Source organism: Salvelinus fontinalis, chromosome 5 (genome assembly GCF_029448725.1).
Source record: "Salvelinus fontinalis isolate EN_2023a chromosome 5, ASM2944872v1, whole genome shotgun sequence".
In the NCBI taxonomy this organism is placed as follows: Eukaryota; Metazoa; Chordata; class Actinopteri; order Salmoniformes; family Salmonidae; genus Salvelinus; species Salvelinus fontinalis.
This window is the reverse complement of record NC_074669.1, coordinates 33,019,179-33,037,904: the sequence shown is the minus strand read 5'-3', so window position 1 is coordinate 33,037,904 and position 18,726 is coordinate 33,019,179. Positions and strand designations below refer to the sequence as shown.

The following is an 18,726-nucleotide window of genomic DNA, read 5'->3' as shown; positions in this document are numbered from 1 at the left end:
TCCCAGTTCTTCCATGGCCTGCATGCTCACCAGACATGTCAACCATTGAGCATGTTTGGGATGCTCTGGATTGACGTGTACGACAGCATGTTCCAGTTCTCGCCAATATCCAGAAACTTCCCACAGCCATTGAAGAGGAGTGGGACAACATTCCACAGGCCTCAATCAACAGCCTGATCAAATCCATGAGATCCATGAGAAGGAGATGTGTCGCGCTGCATGATACAAATGGTGGTCACACCAGATACTGACTGGTTTTCTGATCCGCGCTCCTATCTCTTTAAGGTATCTGTGACCAACAGATGCATATCTGTATTCTCAGTCATGTGAAATCCATAGATTAGGGCCTAATGAATTGATTTAAATTGACTGATTTCCTTATATGAACTGTAACTCATTAAAATCTTTGAAATTGTAGCATGTTGCGTTTATATTTTTGTTCAGTATAGTTTGGCTCACTTGTATAGTTGAACATTGGAAGAATAAACTATTCATGATTTGATTATGTTATGTAGTTATATTCTCTAAACCAGATCTAGAAACCGTTCTCTCTGACCTGCAGATTAGTTTAGGCTTTATGTGAGGGCCATCTGGCACATTCTAAATGATCATTGATGATTTCTGTGTTTATTTCACACAATATTTATGACTATGAATACATGTCTCGATGCTCTAAGGACACAGGCCTACATTACATAATTTTACTGACCATATATAGGCTATTTCACACAGAAACCAAAGAGCAAGGATGTAACATTTTATTTTGAGAAATAGAAAAATAGTTACATTGTGTTAAAAGAAGCCGGCCCCATATTACACTAACAGTATAAACACTAAGCAATGTTTAGTTATGACATTATGACACCTCCTCACATCCCATGCAAGAAACAGTACTGTACCTCACACCTATTAATGTTCCCCAAAACACACATAAGACACTAACCCTCTCCCATCCAACTTTTTATACATTTGTAAATTTGTTACATTATTGTCATCAAAATGATAAATTTGTACTGTAGTACAACAGTTTTGAAAAAATATATTCTGGCAGCAAAGTGGTCGTATCATGCTGTCAGAGAGAACAAATACAGTTTACATTAAGTATTTTTCTTCCATTCAAACACCCAGGAATGTTTGTTTCATTGTTATCAGTCTGCAGCCACTTTAAACAGAAGATACAACATTTGATGGGACCTCTTTATTTAGGACAGACACATTTCTAACTGACCAATAAGCAGGATTTCCTTCCATAAGTAAAGCAAAAGGTAATATATATAAAAAAACTAAAAGTATGCAGAGGTTAAGACAAAGACTAAGTGAATGTAACTAATTAATAGTTATCCCTATTTTTCCCTCTTCGCCATCACCCTATGACATGGAGCTGGAACTGAAGGAGGTGCGGCTGTAGGTGGTGCTGCTGACGATGCTGTATCGTCTGGAGGAGCCAGATGACCCCAGGTCCACGCTGCCTCTCCGAGAGCCCGCCTTCGACCCGGTCCTGGAGCCCGAGGTGGACCCGGGAGCGGAGAAGTTGTACGGACTACTGATCCCTCTGGAGGAGGCAGAGGCAGCCTGGAGCATCTTGACTCCTGTATTCTCCTCCACCAAGCAGTTATCCATCGCTTCTTTATAAGAGATCTTCAGCTTGGTCTTAGGGCAGGTCAGGTTCTTGGCATGGTGCCTCATGTCCTGGAGCTTCTGGGCCCCTCTTCCATCCAGCCAGCCCTCTTTGAGAGCCTCTTTGATGGTCCTCCTGCGGCCCAGCTCTGGGTCATACAGGCCTCCGGTAACAAACTGGAACTCCAGGAAGCGGTGGCCCGCCTCATAGGGAAGCCAATTCTCCCTCATGGCCTCAGCAGCAGACATCTTGTGTTTACACTTGATGTCTTCAAACCCGATGTAGGCCTTCTGGGCGGGCTTCAGCCTGGTAGCCATGTCGTTCTCGATGATCCCCTGGCTGGAGGCCTCCTGGATGGACAGGCGGCGTCCATCGGAAGGGTTTACAATGCCTCCGGTGCAAGCCTGGGCCTCCAGTAGTCTCTGGGCAGAAATGCTGTCCACCAGCCCACGTTTGTGAGCCTCGGAGATGGAGATCTTCTCCAGGGCCTCCATGTCAAAGATGGCGCCCACAGGGCTCTGCTCCCCATCCAAGACCACAGCTTCAGCAGGGCAAGCCAGGGAGACAGAGATACTGGCGATATGCTTCAGAGAGCTGGGAGAGGAAGGGCCATCGGGCTGGGTAAAGTAGCTGCTGGTGGTGGATCTGGTGATGGTGGAGCAGTCGCCAATGGAGGTTCCAATGGAAGAGGGTCCAATGGTAGAGCTGCCAATGATGGAGCTCGTTTTCTCAGCCTTGATGGATGTAGATGATGTTGAAGTGATCCGTGGTGAGTAGGTGGTTGATGAAGACAGCAGGGATGAGTATGCTGCTGCTGATGTTGCTGCTGCTCTTGGTTTGGATGATGATGTTGATGAGGAGGAGGACGACGAGGCAGAGGATCTGTTTGCTTTGGTCTTGCTGGTGACGATGTCAGCAAACTGTGTGAGAGTAATCATCTGCGATCTGTACTGGTCGTACAATGATTGGTTGATCACATTCTTCTCCAGCAGCTCTCTGATGTCATACTGGATCTCCGTCTTTCTGTCGAAGATGACCAATCTCTTGGATCCATCCTGGGTGGTGATAGTGATTTCCTCCCACTCACACTCTTGCTGCGACAGCTCCAGGAACATCTCGTAGTCGATCAGCCCGTTGTTGTACGCTTCCTTCACCGACATTTCCTTATTGGTGTCTGGGTCTACAATCACCACCCTCCTCTTTCTTAGAGTGTTCTTCTGGGTGGTGGGCTGAGGCTGTTCCTTCTTCTTCTTGATGGAGAGGAGAACCAGGCCAGTCTTCTGGTCTATGATGCAGCGTTTCTTTAGCTGGACATAAGTTAGGTTGTCCTGGTTGTTTGGATCGAAGAAGCCCTTGGAGTCGTCCCCTTCGTCTGTCAGGATCTGGTTCATTTCCTTGCTGAAGTAGCCCTTCTTATAGGCAGTCACCACCTCGATGCGGTGGCTGTGTCTGGGGTCTATGATGCCTCCGCTGGCGATCTGAGCCTCCAGTAGACGGATCCCATGTCCCTTCTCGATCAGCCCCTTCTCTATGGCCTGGAACAGGGAGATGATCTTGTCCGTGCCTGGGTCTTTATACCCGGTGACGGCCCTCTCTGCAAACAACAGTTTGTCTTTGAACTCCGGCCCAGCCAGTCCCCTCTTGTAGGCATCGGCCACGTTCAGACAGAGGTTGTTGACGGGGTCGATCATGAATCCGGAGGCAGCCTGGGCTTCGAGGAGCTCCAGGGTGGTGCCAGGCTTCAGTAACCCTTCCTTCATGGCCTGGTAGATGGACAAGGTCTTGTCGTTTGCCTCGTTGTAGACCCCCGCAATACAGGTGGAGCCACAGAGGTACGACCTCAACCGGTCCTCGATGTCCTGGCTAGTCAGTTTGCCTTCCTTCAGTTGGTCCATGTCAGATTTCTCCAAGAGGTTAGCATTCATCAGGTCTGTGACAGACACCTCTCCCCTGAGACCCTTCACTGTCATGGGCTTCTCCGGAGCGGGGAGGATCAGGAGACCTGTGGTGGGTTCGGCCTTGCATCTCCTCTTCAGGGATACGTAGCTGGCTCCCATCTGGGTGTCTGGGTCCAAGTAACACTCAGGTTGTTGGTTCAAGGCCCGGTACAGATCCTCGTCGATCAGGTCCCGGTCCATGGCTGCATCTTTAGGGAGGAAGACACTGAGAACAGGGTCTATGATTCCCCCTACTGATTCTTGTGCCTGGAGCATCCGTAGAGCTGTGTCTCTATCGATCAGGCCCTTCCTCATAGCCTGGCCTGCTGACAGGAGCTTGGTGGTGTTTGGGTCACGGTACCCCAGACATGCTGCCTCAGCAATCAGCAGCCTCTCTCTGTCCTCCTCGTATACCACTCCTCTCTTGCATGCCTCCTGCACCGTCATCTTCTCGTTGGTTCTGGGATCCACTATGTGGCCTGTGGCAGCTTGGGCCTCTAGCAGTAAGATGGCGCTGTCTTCAGAGAGGATGTTGTCTGTCTTGGCCTTTGTGAGGGACATTTTACCTTGAGGTTCCACAGCCACACCAGAGATACTACCAGTCCCCTTAAGATTGAGTTTGATGTCCACAGACACCTCGCGGACGGTCTTCTGACCGTTCAGTAGCTGTCCGTAAGTCACTTTGTTGATGACCCCACAGTCCAGCAGCTGCTTGGCCGTCACCATTTTGCGCACACCATCGAAGACCAGCGTGGCGGGGTCCAGGTCTTTCTTTCCGCTCTCGTCCGTCTGGGTGTGTTTGGCGAAGGCGTAGGGCCGCTCCCCGAGTTTCCTCAACTCTGCCTCCAGGGACTCTCTGACGGAGGTGAGTTCAGAGAACTCGGTCTGGGTGATCAGCAGCCTGCCCTTATTACGCTCCTCCACCTCCCTCAGCTCTCTCATCAACCGCTCTATCTCAGTCTTCAGAGAGCTCTTCTCCCGCTCCAGCTTCTCCTTCTCTGAGTTAAACTGCCTCACCTCGCCCTCCTTGGACTCGTACTGCCCCTTCCAGTACAGGAAGTCCTTCTTGACCTAAATGGATGAATAAATGTATTAATTGATGGATGAATATAAATAATAATAAATATGATAATAATACAAATTCATTTAATATGAATAATAAATTGATGAATCAATGGATGGATGGATGGATAAATGAAGGAAAGAATGAACTAATCAAATTTAAAATGCATACATGTATATAAGATTGACTCTAGACAGCAAAGTGAAATCAACAATACACACCTTCTCGTTCTCCTCCTGCAGGCACAGCTTGATGCGTAACTCGGACTCAAGAGAGACTTTCATGTGGTTCAGCTCTTCCTCTAGCTTCTGAGAGTGAGCTCTGTCCTGGTTTGTCTGCTTTAGCTTCAACAGCAGAGCATCTCTCTCCATCACTATCTCGTTGTACTGGGTCTGGGTGGACTGAATCAGACAGGATGTCTGGATGTGGAGAGATGGGGGGGGGAGCAGGGGGAGAAGGGTCAAGGGAGAGAGAGAGGAAGAGAAGGAGAGAGAGGGACAGAAGGGTGAAGGAAAGATGGACAGATAGACAGACAAATGGGCAGAATATTAGCAGGTTAGCGTTTTTCGTCATGAATCTTGTTCTTGAGGCAGCTCTGCAGGGTGGTCACTAACTGGCACAGTTTTCTTTAAACCTAACCTCAACCCTAACCTTAACCACACTGATAACCCGAATGTCTAATGGTTCCCCTAGCCTTGAATGAAGCTTAGTTTTCATAAATATTTACAATATAGCCAATTTTGATTTTGCAGCTGGCCTATCTAAGCGGGCAAAATCGCTCAGTTCTGCCTCCAGGACAAGATTCATGACAATAAATGTCCACCTGCAAAATATTAGTTGAGTGATTAGTTTTAGAATAATAATGAATTATTTTTGTTAAAAAATGTCACAGATGATTTGGCATTTACAATAAGAACAGCATGCTGTTGTTGAAAAAAAAAACACAGCTCCAATAACTTACCCACACATTGACAATAAGCAGTTATCATTGGTCAATTCAAATTATATGACTAAAGGAATAGATTACCAGAATTCCCCAACATGGAAACAATTCACACAGATATAAAGAGTGCAATTGGTTTCCTGTACATTCAAAGGAAATAGACAGATACTGTTGACTAGGACTGATTACCAGTTTACTAGACAAAGGAGAATCTATCTACTAATATTACTAGATACATGAACACGACAATAATTACAAAAACAGAGACACAATTAAGACCAGAGGACAAGATCAGTGATGTAGACACTGTGGATCATTGGAGAAAAAACAAGCAAAGGCAAAAAAGCATGATGATTGGTAAATCAACAGAGGAAGTATCTAGTTGTGGGCAGGGGTGTGTGACAGCAGTATGGTGAGGGCAACCATATAGGATGCACAGATTGCATTTGCATTCGTTTTTTTTCTTCAATCTTACAATTGAAAATGCAAATGTCAACACATACAAGGATGCATGCCTTGTATGTGTTTCACAATAAACACGCAAAGGCAGGCATCTACATGAGGTTTGCCAGCATGCAAGATTAAACGATTGTCTGCAGCCAGCTAAAGGTATTCCACCAACTAACTAAATCAGTATAGTCTGATTTGAAGAAACACAAAACAGTCCGACATGAACCTCTGAGGTTCAAGACAAGTACCTCAAAGACCTGACTCTGGAGTTGCCCTATCTCCATCATGAGTTTCTCCCTCTCTGAAGAGAGCTCTGCCACCAGGCTCTGGGTATCCAGGCTGCTTCTCGAGCTGCTCTTCAGCTGCAGCTCCAGGCCAGTGATCTGGGCCACCAGCTCGTCATCAGCCCCCTGTCTGGTGCTCAGCAGCTCCTCCCTCTCATGTTTCACCCCCCTCAACTCCTCCTCGAGCCGCAGTCGCTCTTTGGTCAGGGTCTGGGTCAGGGTCTGGAGACGCTCGTGTTCTACCGAGCTCTCGTTGAGCACTCGGCTCTTCTCCTCGATGGTCTTGTCGAGTGTTTCGTTACGGATATTAGCCTCGCGGACCTTGGCCTGCTCCTGGGGGAGATGCTGTTGGAGTGACTTCAGCTCGGAGCTCAGAGACGCCAGACACTCCGTGGAGGCTTTGAACTCCTTCAACCTCCTCTCTAGCTCCTCCTGGAGTTTCCTGTGCTCCTGTTCTCCCCTCCTCCCCACGATTTTGGCCTCCTCCTGACTGCAACGCAGGGTGGTGATGGTGCTGGTGTACTCCTGCATGGTGTGGTTGGTTTTCTGGAGCTCTGTCTCCATGTGCCTCCTCTTGATCACCTCCTCCTGGCTAGTTCTCCTCAAAGCCTCCACCTCTCCATCTTGCCTTTCAAGAGTAGCCTGCAGCTCCTTGACGCGTCCCTGTAACCTGGCTACACTCTGCTCTGCCTTGTTCTTCTCACCGCTCACCTTCTTAAACTCTGTACAGATACTAACTAGCTCTTCCTCCACCTCCCTCAGCCGGGTCACGGCCTGGGAGGAGGAGGTCTGCTTGCCCTGAATCTCCCCCATGAGCAGCTTCATCCTGGTCCTCTCCTCCTCCAATGCTCTCCTCCTCCTCTGCTCCTCGTCCAGGCTGTGTGTGAGGAGGACCAGCTGGCCGCTACTGTCCTGCAGGGCCTTGGTGAGCTCTGACACCTCCTCTCTATACTGACTACTGTCCTCCCCTCTCTGCCTGACTAATATCTCCACCTGCACCTCCAGCTCCCTTCTCCTCCGCGCCTCCTCTGTGACCACAGATCTCTGAGAATGGGCCTCATCTTCCGCCGTCTTCCTCTGCTCCTCGGCCTGACTCAGAGACACGTTCAGCCTCCTGAGCTGGTCCTCCTGGTCCCTCCTATCAGCCTCTAGCCGGTCACACTGCAACTTGATGCCCTGGTCCACCTCCTCCCTCTGGGAAGACAGGTGCTGGATGTCCGTCCTGCAGATGGTGATCTGGGACTCGTAACTGAGCTTTAGGTTACTGATCTCAACACTGCATTGTCTCCTTACCTTAGATAGCTCTTGCTCCAGCTCTTTGAATCGTTGCACCTCCTCCTCCAGCTGCTTCCTTAACTGCTCTGCCTCCATCTCCCGGGCCCCCACGCTCTTCTCCACCTCCATCTTTGCCCAGTTGGCCTGCTCCAACTCCTTCTGCCTCCTCCTCAGCACCTGCTCGTGCTCATCCTGCTGCTCCCCGTAGCGCTCATCCGCCATCCTCCTCTTCCTCTTCTCCTCCTCGTTGAGGGAGGTGAGGCGGGTCACCTGCTCCTGCAGCTCCTTCAGTTGGCCGCGGGTGGAGGCAAGGGAGTCCTGGGTGGCGCTGCACTGCAGGGCCGTGCTCCTCTTCACCTCCTCCACAGAGAGGAGCTGCTCCTGTGACTGGGACATCTCCAGCCGGTAGCGGGCTAACGCCTCCTCCAGAGAACTGTTCTTAGCGTTGTGGTCCTCAATGTCCTCTTTGAGCAGCCGTAGCTCCTCCTCCAACAGGTCAATCCTGGTGTTACGCATCTACAGGTGGAGAAGGAAGGATTAGGGTCAGGTAGAGTGGATAATAATATTTCCAGTGTATTAATTGCAACTTGGCAAATAAACTTGAAACTATAATGAAACCCCTACTACAAGGTCTAAAACAGGGGTGTCAAACTCAATCAGCACAAAGGCCATATTTAAAAAAACACAACACATTTGCGGGTCAGACATGGCCTATGGCCTATTTTTTCAAGTAACTCACAATTTTCCCGAAAAATATGTTGAAATTGACCAAAATATTTGGTCTCCACAATTCTTTACTTCCCTGTTAATATCACAGAACCCTTTTTTACAGAACTTAATATATCAATTTAAATCAGAAAATAAACAGAAATGGCATTGATACAATTATTGACACCCTAGACTAAGTATTTGGTAGCACATCCTTTGGTCAAAATAATTGCAATCAACTGCTTCCTATATATAGCCTTCAATGAGCTTCCTGCACCTCTGTACTGGCAGTTTGGCCCATTCTTCTTGTGCAAATTGCTCCAGTTCTCCCAGATTTGAAGAGTGCCTTCTCCCAACTGCTGTTTTCAGATCTCTCCACAAGTTTTCAATGGGATTTAGATCTGGACTCATTGCTGGCCACTTCAGAACAGTCCAGTGTTTTATCTGGAACCATTCCTGGGTGCTTTTTGAAGTGTGTTTGGGGTCATTGTCCTGCTGGAAGACCCATGACCTTCAATGGAGACCCAGTTCTGAAATTGGGTCCGACATCACGCTCTAAAAGGCCTTGGTATTCTCCTGATTTCATGATGCCATGCACACGTTCAAGGCACTCAGTGCCAGAGGCAGCAAAGCAACCCCAAAACATCACTAAACCTCCTCCACGTTTGACTGTGGGGAAGGTGTTACTTTCTTTGAAGGCTTCATTTTGTTTTCTGTAAACATAGAGATGGTGTGCTTTACCAAAAAGCTCTAATTTGGTCTCATCTGCCCACAGGACATTCTCCCAGAAGGATTTTGGCATGTTCAGGTGTGTTTTGGCAAATCGGGCTTTATTATGTCTCTTACTCAGCAGTGGGGTCCTCCTGGGTCTCCTACCATATAACTGCCTTTCATTGAGTTGGTGACTGATGGTGCGAGTTGAAACTGTCGTAGTTTGTGTCTGAAGGTCAGCTTGAATCTGTGTGGCAGTTGATCAAGGTGTTTTCTCCACCATTCAAACAATCCTTCGCTGCAATATTCCATCAGTTTTTCTCTTGAGGCCACGTCCAGTGAGGTTTAACAGTGGCATGGGCTTTAAACTTCTTGATAACATTACATACGGTGGAAACAGGAACATCAAGGTCTCTGGAGATGGACTTGTAGCCTTGAGATTGTCCATGCTTGGCTACAATCTTGTGTCTGACTTCCTCAGATAATTCTCTGGTTTTCTTTCTTTTCTCCATGCTCATTGCGGTACACACAGTGACACAAAACAGGAGAATGAGTCCTTTTCTCTATTGGAACTGGTTGAATGAGTGATTTTTATATTGGCGGCACCTGCAACTCACCACAGGTGAGTTCAATTCCAAAGTAAAGAAGAATCACTTGCTTGAAATCTAATTATTTCTAAATACTTCTAGAAGGTGCCAATGATATTTCCCAGGCCATTTTAGGATTTCTTTGCGGAATAAGCTAACATTTAGTAAATTATTCCGATTTTTTTTGTGTTGTTCAACTGCAAACCAAATACATACAGTTGTGGATACCAAAATATGTATTAATTCAACCGTTTTCTGGAAGAAATGGTGCATTATTACAGAAAAGCACAAGGGTGCCCATAGTTTTGGCCATGACTGTACATAGGATCCTGTAAATAGCCTTTTTAACATATTAAAACAAAAGAGATACATTATATTTGTCCAGCCTTTGCTGCTATCCGTGCAGATGTGCATAATATGCTGCGACCCTAACCAAAAAAGTATTTAATAGCTCCAAATAACAAAAACATAGCCAGGTTGCTGTAACATTTAAACTCAAAACACGGTTTTTCATTTTTTTTGCACTGCATGGATCACTGGTGCGGTTGAATGCAGTATTGCAGTACTGCTGTATGGCCACTCAAAATGTCTTGTAGCTGAGTAGCCAGCCTAGGCAACTGCTCAAACATTGCTGTAATGTTGCCTCCGCTGCGCGCGGTAAACGGGACACACTAAAGCAGCACAATTGACCTTGAATTCACCAATGGGAGCACAGCAGGCTGTACTTTCATGAAGTAGATCACTCAACTGTTGACTCATTTATACTCGCTTGTGTGTCCTATTGTCCTTTAGTAGTAATTTATACTACTAAAAACTCGCTTGTGTAAATCCTTCATCTTATTACTTTTTGACACCCAACATCGCATTTTCTGTAGGCTACAGCAATGACCCGTCGGAACCGAAACTTGGCATGGTCATTTAGCCTATAACACCTTTAAACTTTCGGTCTGGTAGAAGACTCGGTCAGTGCCATTATGTGATGATAAGATACAGTGCACTGGCTGGCTTGTGTGTAGGTGTGTGTGTGGGTTTGGGAGGAGGGGTGTGTGTATGGCAATGCCATTTGGCATGCAGGACGTTGGCAGCTGTTGCTGTGACTTAGTAGTGCAGCGCGTCGCGGCCTGTATGGAAGCGGGCCAAAATGAATTGACAACCCAAATCATTGTGCGGGCCGGATAAGACCCGTGTCACAGGACGTATTTGGCGCGCGGGCTTTGTGTTTGACACATGTGGTCTAAAAGCTCATTGTTGTAAAAACACAGCGGAACAGATTGAATCTCCAGTTCCTTGTGGTTCCGTGTGGTTCCTCTCAGTACCTTGAGCGTCTCCATGTTATTGTGTAGTTCTCCCAGGTATTTGTTGTAGTCACCAGACAGGGTGAGCAGCTCTATGTAACGAGTCTGCAGCAACGTAGTCTGGGAAAGAAAGTCAACAATGCACAGTTAAATAATAGAGACACAATGACACAAACCACAAAGAGACAGAGACATACCGTTTTCACACCCCTTGAACTTCAAATGGATTAGATTGAGATTTTGTGTCACTGTAATATAACAAATCGTTCCCAATCGTTCTGATCGTGACGTCATGCTGAAATATTTCTCCCAGCGTGAAAGTGTTCCCGGTTCAGTAATTGGACATGCATCTCTTTATGTGGATGGCTGAGCTCGTGCAGATGAATCCCTCTCACACTCCCTCGACCTCAAAAAAAAAACTATTCTGTGGGCAAGCGCATACGCTTCACACATCTGCCAATCAATGCTGGCCAGGAGTATTGACACTGACCAATCAGAAGCTTGTTGAGGCACAAGGTCAGCATATAAATACCCAGATTTGTGCATCAAAGTGTTGAGGGTTGATGTGAGAAGAGATATTTTGCGATTGCAAAGACTTGGGCGCTACTTTTTCAATTGACACTGCATATATTTGTTAGTTAGATAGCTAAATCAGGGCCGAGGGAGGGTGTGAGAGAAACATCCGCATGAGCTCAGCCATCCACATAAAGAGTCGCACGTGCAATTATTGAACAGGGAACATTTTCACGCTGTGGAAATTTTACAACATGAAGTCACTATTTCACTTTGGGGAGATTTTTACTTGACACCCTACACACAATACCCCATTATGTCAAAGTGGAATTGTTTTTCGGTTATTTTTCTCAAAGGGTTATGTTTGGGGCAAATCCAACACAACACATCACTGAGTACCACACGTCATATTTTCAAGCATGGTGGTGGCTACATCATGCCATGGGTATGCTTGTCATTGGCAAGGACTAAGGATTTTTTGGGGATAAAAATAAACTGAATAGAACTAAACACAGGAAAATCAGTTCAGTCTGCTTTTAACAGACACTGGGAGACAAATTCCCCTGTCAGCAGGACAATTACCTAAAACACAAGGCCAAATATACACTGGAGTTGCTTACCAAGATGACATTGGTTGCATCACCGCCTGGTATGGCAACTGTTCGGCATCTGAGCGTAAGGCGCTACAGAGGGTAGTGCGTATGGCCCAGTACATCACTGGGGCCAAGCTTCCTGCCATCCAGGACCTATATAATAGGTGGTGTCAGAGGAAAGCCCATAAAACTGTCAGAGACTCATGTCACCCAAGTCATAGACTGTTCTCTCTGCTACCGCACGAGAGAGAAGGATTATCACCACAGCAAGTAAGGTACTTGGAGTCAAACAGACAGGCCTGGATGAGATCTTTAAGGTCAGGGCCCTCCGCAAGGCTCACAAAATCATTTTAGACCCAAGCCACCCCCTGTACCCAGACTTTGAACTACTCCCCTCAGGGCGCAGGTATAGGGCACCCCTCGGCAGGAAAAACAGAACGAGACAATCATTTGTGCCAGGTGTGATATCCCTCCTAAATAGCTCGGGCTAAATTTCTTAAGGACTCAGTAAGAACAGCAGGTTAGTCTTTAAAAAAAAAAATGAAATGGTATGTGACTGTTATGAAAGTTGTATTGTCAATTTTGTTTTGTATTTAAACGCCACTTTAAACGTGTACATGACACTGCATAAAAAAATTCCAGATGGGGACAATAAAGTCAGTAAGTAAGTAAGCAGTACCGGAGAGCCAAGTCTAGGACCAAAAGGCTCCTTAACAGCTTCTACTCCAAAGCCATAAGACTGCTGAACAATTAATCAAATGGCCACCGGACTATTACATTGAACCCCCCAGTTGTTTTGTACACTGCTGCTACTCGCTGTATTATTATCTATATATAGTCACTTCACCCCTACCTACATGTACAAATTACCTCAACTAACCTGTACCCTCACCCACTGACTCGATACCGGTATCCCCTGTATATGGCCTCGTTATTGTTATGTCATTGTGTTACTATTTTTTATTTTTGTTTATTTTCTTGAACTGCACTGTTGGTTAAGGGCTTGTAAGTGAGCATTTCACGGTGAGGTCCACACTTGTCGTATTCGGCGCACGTGACAAATAAAGTTTAATTTGATTTGATTTGACATGGAATGTTTCCTAGTGGCCTAGTTTCAGTTTTGACTTAAATTGTCATGAAAATCTATGGCAATGATCAATGATCAACAACCAACTTGACAGAACTGGAATAATGTTTTTAAGAATAATGTGCAAATATTGTACACTTACAGCTGTAATCGCTACCAAAGGTGATTCTAACATGTATTGACTCAGCAGGTTGAATACTTATGTAATCAAGATATATTGGTGTTTTATTTTTCATTATTAGATTATTTATTTATTTACAAACGTTAGAATTTTTCTTCCACTTTGATGTTACAGAGTATTTTGTTTAGATTGTTAACAGAAAATGACAATAAAATCCATTTTAATCCCACCTTGTAACACAACAAAATGTGTAAAAAGTCAAGGGGTGTGAATACTTTCTGAAGTCACTGTAGATACTGAGTGGGCTGTGTGTGGTTGTGTAGCAGAGATATAAACTCAGCAAAAAAAGAAACGTCCTTTTTCAGGAACCTGTCTTTCAAAGATAATTCGTAAAAATACAAATAACTTCACAGATCTTCATTGTAAAGGGTTTAAACACTGTTTCCCATGCTTGTTCAATGAACCATAAACAATTAAAGAACATGCACCTGTGGAACGGTCATTAAGACACTAACAGCTTACAGATGGTAGGCAATTAAGGTCACAGTTATGAAAACTTAGGACACTAAAAAGGCCTTTCTATTGACTCCAAAAGAAAGATGCCCAGGGTCCCTGCTCATCTGTGTGAACGTGCCTTAGGCATGCTGCTTGGAGGCATGAGGACTGCAGATGTGGCCAGGGCAATAAATTGCAATGTCCGTACTGTGAGACGCCTAAGACAGCGCTACAGGGAGACAGGACGGACAGCTGATCGTCCTCGCAGCGGCAGACCACGTGTAATAACACCTGCACAGGATCGGTACATCGGAACATCACACCTGCGGGACAGGTACAGGATGGTAACAACAACTGCCCGAGTTACACCAGGAACGCACAATCCCTCCATCAGTGCTCAGACTGTCCGCAATAGGCTGAGAGAGGCTGGACTCAGGGCTTGTAGGCCTGTTGTAAGGCAGGTCCTCACCAGACATCACCGGCAACAACGTCGCCTATGGGCACAAACCCACCGTCGCTGGACCAGACAGGACAGGCAAAAAGTGCTCTTCACTGACGATTCGCGGTTTTGTCTCACCAGGCGTGATGGTCGGATTCGTGTTTATCGTTGAAGGAATGAGTGTTACACCAAGGCCTGTACTCTGGAGCGGGATCGATCTGGAGGTGGAGGGTGCATCATGGTCTGGGGCGGTGTGTCACAGCATCATTGGACTGAGCTTGTTGTCATTGCAGGCAATCTCAAAGCTGTGCATTACAGGAAAGACATCCTCCTCCCTCATGTGGTACCCTTCCTGCAGGCTCATCCTGACATGACCCTCCAGCATGACAATGCCACCTGCCATACTGCTCGTTCTGTGTGTGATTTCCTGCAAGACAGGAATGTCAGTGTTCTGCCATGGCCAGCGAAGTCTGGGCCCTTTTGGATTGGAGCGTGAGTGCTAGGGCCATTCCCCCCCCCAGAAATGTCCGGGAACTTGCAGGTGCCTTGGTGGAAGAGTGAGGTAACATCTCACAGCAAGAACTGGCAAATCTGGTGCAGTCCATGAGGAGGAGATGCACTGCAGTACTTAATGCAGCTGGTGGCCACACCAGATACTGACTGTTACTTTTGATTTTGACCCCCCCTTTGTTCAGGGACACATTATTCAATTTCTGTCAGTCACATGTCTGTGGAACTTGTTCAGTACATGTCTCAGTTGTTGAATCTTGTTATGTTCATACAAATATTTACACATGTTAAGTTTGCTGAAAATAAACGCAGTTGACAGTGAGAGGACGTTTCTTTTTTTGCTGAGTTTCGACACACATTTTAAAGTATCTTTATTGACTGGATGTTGTGATTACTGTTACCTCCTCAGTGAGTTTAGTAGAAGGAGATTGTAGCATGGTCCTCTTCATATGGATGTTTAGTAGAGTCTCTAGACCAGCACTGTATGAAGCCAACTCCAGCTCATAGTCCTAAAAACATACAGTCACATTAAAACAAATGTACAATGCGAACATATTTTATTACATCACAGAAATGTTAGGACAGACAAGTACTGTTAGATATAACGTGTCAGAAATGGTCTGTACCTTGATGGAGTTGACGCAGGCATCAGTGTCTCCAAGAACACTCGCCACACTCTCTCTCTTCCCCTTGATCTCAGAGTTCAGCACCTAGACGTACACGTAGATTTATACGTTGGGTTAAATTGACTCCAATAGACATTGAACTGGACTGTTTTCTTGTTTTTGTTTGATTGAGTGACCTTCTGCTGGTTGAGGTGTTCGTCCAGGGCTGTGATGCTGCCTATCTTGGTGGCCTGCAGCGCGTCATGTTTCTGACGAGTAGCACCAATCCACTCACTCAGGACTGAGCTCGTGGTTGTGTACTGCTGGAGCAGATGGAGGTACCCCTCCAGGTCCCTCAGTCTGAGCGAGAGAAGGAGCAAGACACAGTTATTGTAAATAGATGATTTAAAAGTACGTTTTTTTGAAGTAATCGAGATGTAAAGGAAGGGCGGGTCAAAAAGGTGTATTGGTGTGGAGAACAGAAAGTCTGTAAACAAGAATCAGAGGGATGACACACAACAAAACAGATCAAGCTAGGGAGTGAGATATACACTATATTTACAAAAGTATGTGGACACCCCTTTAAATTAGTGGATTCGGCTATTTCAGCCACACCCGTTGCTGACAGGTGTATGAAATCGAGCACACAGCCATGCAATCTACATAGACAAACAGCACGGAAAACTGTTCGTCAAGAGCTTCATGAAATGGGTGTCCATGGCTGAGCAGCCTCACACAATCCTAAGGTCACCATGTGCAATGCCAAGTGTTGGCTGGAGTGGTGTAAAGCTCGCCGCCATTGGACTCTGGAGCAGTGGAATCGCGGTCTCTGGAGTGATGAATCCTGCTTCACCATCTGGCAGTCTGACGGACGAATCTGGGTTTGGCGAATGCCAGGAGAACGCTACCTTCATCCAATGCATTGTGCCAACTGTAAAGTTTGGTGGAGGAGGAATAACGATCTGGGGCTGTTTTTCATGGTTCGGGCTAGGCCCCTTAGTTCCAGTGAAGGGAAATCTTAATTCTACAGCATACAATGACATTCTAAACGATTCTGTGCTTCCAACTTTGTGGCAACAGTTTGAAGAAGGTCCTTTCCTGTTTTAGCATGACAATTCCCCCATGCACAAAGCGAGGTCCATACAGAAATGTTTTGTCGAGATCGGTGTGGAAGAACTTGACTGGCCTGCACAGAGCCCTGACTTCAAGCCCATCGAAAACCTTTGGGATGAATTGGAACCAGGCTTAATACCCCAACATCAGTGCCCGACCACACTAATGTTCTTGTGGCTGAATGGAAGCAAGTCCCCGCAGCAATGTTCCAACATCTAGTGGAAAGCCTTCCCAGAAGAGTAGAGGCTGTGGTAGCGGCAAAGGGGGGACCAACTCCATATTAATGACCATGATTTTGGAATGAGATGTTCGACAACCAGGTGTCCACATAATTTTGATTATGTAGGATATGTCTATTGTAGTGAGAATGAGATGAGGAACCTGAAAAGGTGTATATAGATAAGGTAAAGATAGGTCCATACCTAGAGTCTATCTGGCTCTGGATGCGTGTCCAGCGGTCAGACAGCTGGTTGACCTGTTCGCTGTATCTGGACAGGTCCACGTCACACCTGTGGAAGGCTCCGCGCACCTGGCCATTCCAGTGGACCGCCTTCCCCAGCTCCGTCTCCATGGAGACCAGGACGGCCCTCTTCCCCTCCAGCTCCGCCCTCATACTCTACAGACGCACACACACACACACACACACACACACACACACACACACACACACACACACACACACACACACACACACACACACACACACACACACACACACACACACACACACACACACACACACACACACACACACCAGAGCATCTTAGATTTTAATCAGAAAGTTAACTGTCCCTTTTAGAGTTCATACCGAGAACCCAAATAACCACAAAACTCACAGACTTCAAAACATTTACTAGGGCCCTATGAAATAAATTTTATTTTTTTTGCAAATTCCGTTTAGTTTTTTCCCAAATTCCGTTTTGTTTTTCCAGGTTTCAGATTTTTCCCCTTTTCATGTTTTTCCCCTTTTCATGTTTTCACTCTCAAAATGGACACTTACCCTGCCCCCATCCCCAATGGACATTTATCATTGCTACAATTGTAAATGTGTAAACAGTATATTATTATTATTTGTTATTATTGACTCATCACTTCTTTTTTTGTCCTAAACTCAGAGCATAAACATTTCACTTAAGTCTGAGATTACATCTGCGACCTTGTGCATGTGACTAATAAACTCATCTAATTAAAAAAATACAACAAATAATCACTTTTCTTAACAGAAAAACAACAAAATTGGATGTTCTCAGTCCACAACAGTGCTTAGACCACATCAGAAGAGCACTTTTGAGGTGTGGGAAAAATCTAAGAAATGCTCTTTTTTGGGTGTAGATACCCTTTAATTCAAGTGCACACCAGCAAGAGACTTGCTAGGTTAGCAGTGTTTCTGTAGCACACATGTGGTTGCAGAGTTTGCTAAACAAATCACCACTGGATTGATGCAAATAATCATGATATCATTCTGCCAGATAGGCATAGACTACTTTGTAATTTACATTTAATTCAGATAATTCTTTGGAAACCCTTTCCATCTACCAGAAGACGGTTGTCATTAGCTTCATCGCTTAGGGCTACATCAATTTAAAAAAAAAATTGTTGTTGAATTCCGTTTTAATGTCTGTATTCCTTCCTTCCACATCACAGATTTTATTGGGCCCTAATTTACAAACAGACCATTTTATCCTAGAAGTACCACATACAGCTAACTGACAGGCTGAATAATTGGTGTGACAGACACTGCCATTACCACATTCTTTGGGCTTGTGTGTCATACAGTTAAGTGTTACCTTCAGAGTGGAACTGTAGTCCCCCACCTCTGCAGGATTCAAGGATGTGGTCTCCTTCTCTGTCAGTCTGGCCTCATGGACCTTAATGATGTCCTCAGCCCTGGACACACTTTGCAGGAGGGCCCTTAGAGCCCGCAGCCTGGGATGGGAGAGGGGGAGGACAGAGAAGAGAGAGAGAAGAAGGGGGAGAGAGTCGCAAAGAACGAGAGAGAGATGGAGAGAGAGAATTTGTCAAAACAAATGAGTTACACTTGAGCAATGAGTGGTGAGTGTCTGTATATAGAGTACCGCTATGGGTATGCTGCAAGAGAACTCTTTCAGGCTGTGGGTGTATGCTCATACACTACTGTATAATGTTTACCTCTGTAGGTATGCTGCGGAGCACTCGTCCAGTTTGCCCAGTCTCTCGTTGATGAGGCCGAGTTGGCTGTGTAGGAACGTGGCTTTGTCAGAGTCAGTCATGTTCTCCAGTTCCTTCAGAACACGCTCCTTTAGACGCAGGTACTCCTCACGGACAGAATCCACGTCCTGCTGTACAGACTGGGGAAAACACACACATTTAGTCACATGCACAAACCCAAACCTACATACC

The 18,726-nt window shown here is 46.0% G+C and overlaps 1 protein-coding gene across 2 annotated transcripts in view; it reads right to left on the bottom strand.

The window, feature by feature from the left end:
• Positions 1-744: 744 nt before the first annotated feature.
• LOC129855485 (desmoplakin-B-like) overlaps positions 745-18,726 on the bottom strand; it is a 33,769-nt gene continuing 15,787 nt past the window's right edge. Inside the window, exons 15-24 of one of the 2 annotated variants that reach the window (XM_055923200.1) lie at positions 18,496-18,674; positions 18,135-18,273; positions 16,770-16,963; positions 15,432-15,594; positions 15,256-15,339; positions 15,031-15,138; positions 10,893-10,991; positions 6,260-8,086; positions 4,840-5,037; positions 745-4,626 (exon numbers count right to left, since the gene is read on the bottom strand). In XM_055923200.1, coding sequence (XP_055779175.1) covers positions 1,369-4,626; positions 4,840-5,037; positions 6,260-8,086; positions 10,893-10,991; positions 15,031-15,138; positions 15,256-15,339; positions 15,432-15,594; positions 16,770-16,963; positions 18,135-18,273; positions 18,496-18,674 — 6,249 coding nt within the window. In that variant the 3' untranslated portion in view covers positions 745-1,368. The remainder of the gene's footprint in view (positions 4,627-4,839; positions 5,038-6,259; positions 8,087-10,892; positions 10,992-15,030; positions 15,139-15,255; positions 15,340-15,431; positions 15,595-16,769; positions 16,964-18,134; positions 18,274-18,495; positions 18,675-18,726) is intronic. The other variant, XM_055923201.1, reaches the window with a different exon arrangement.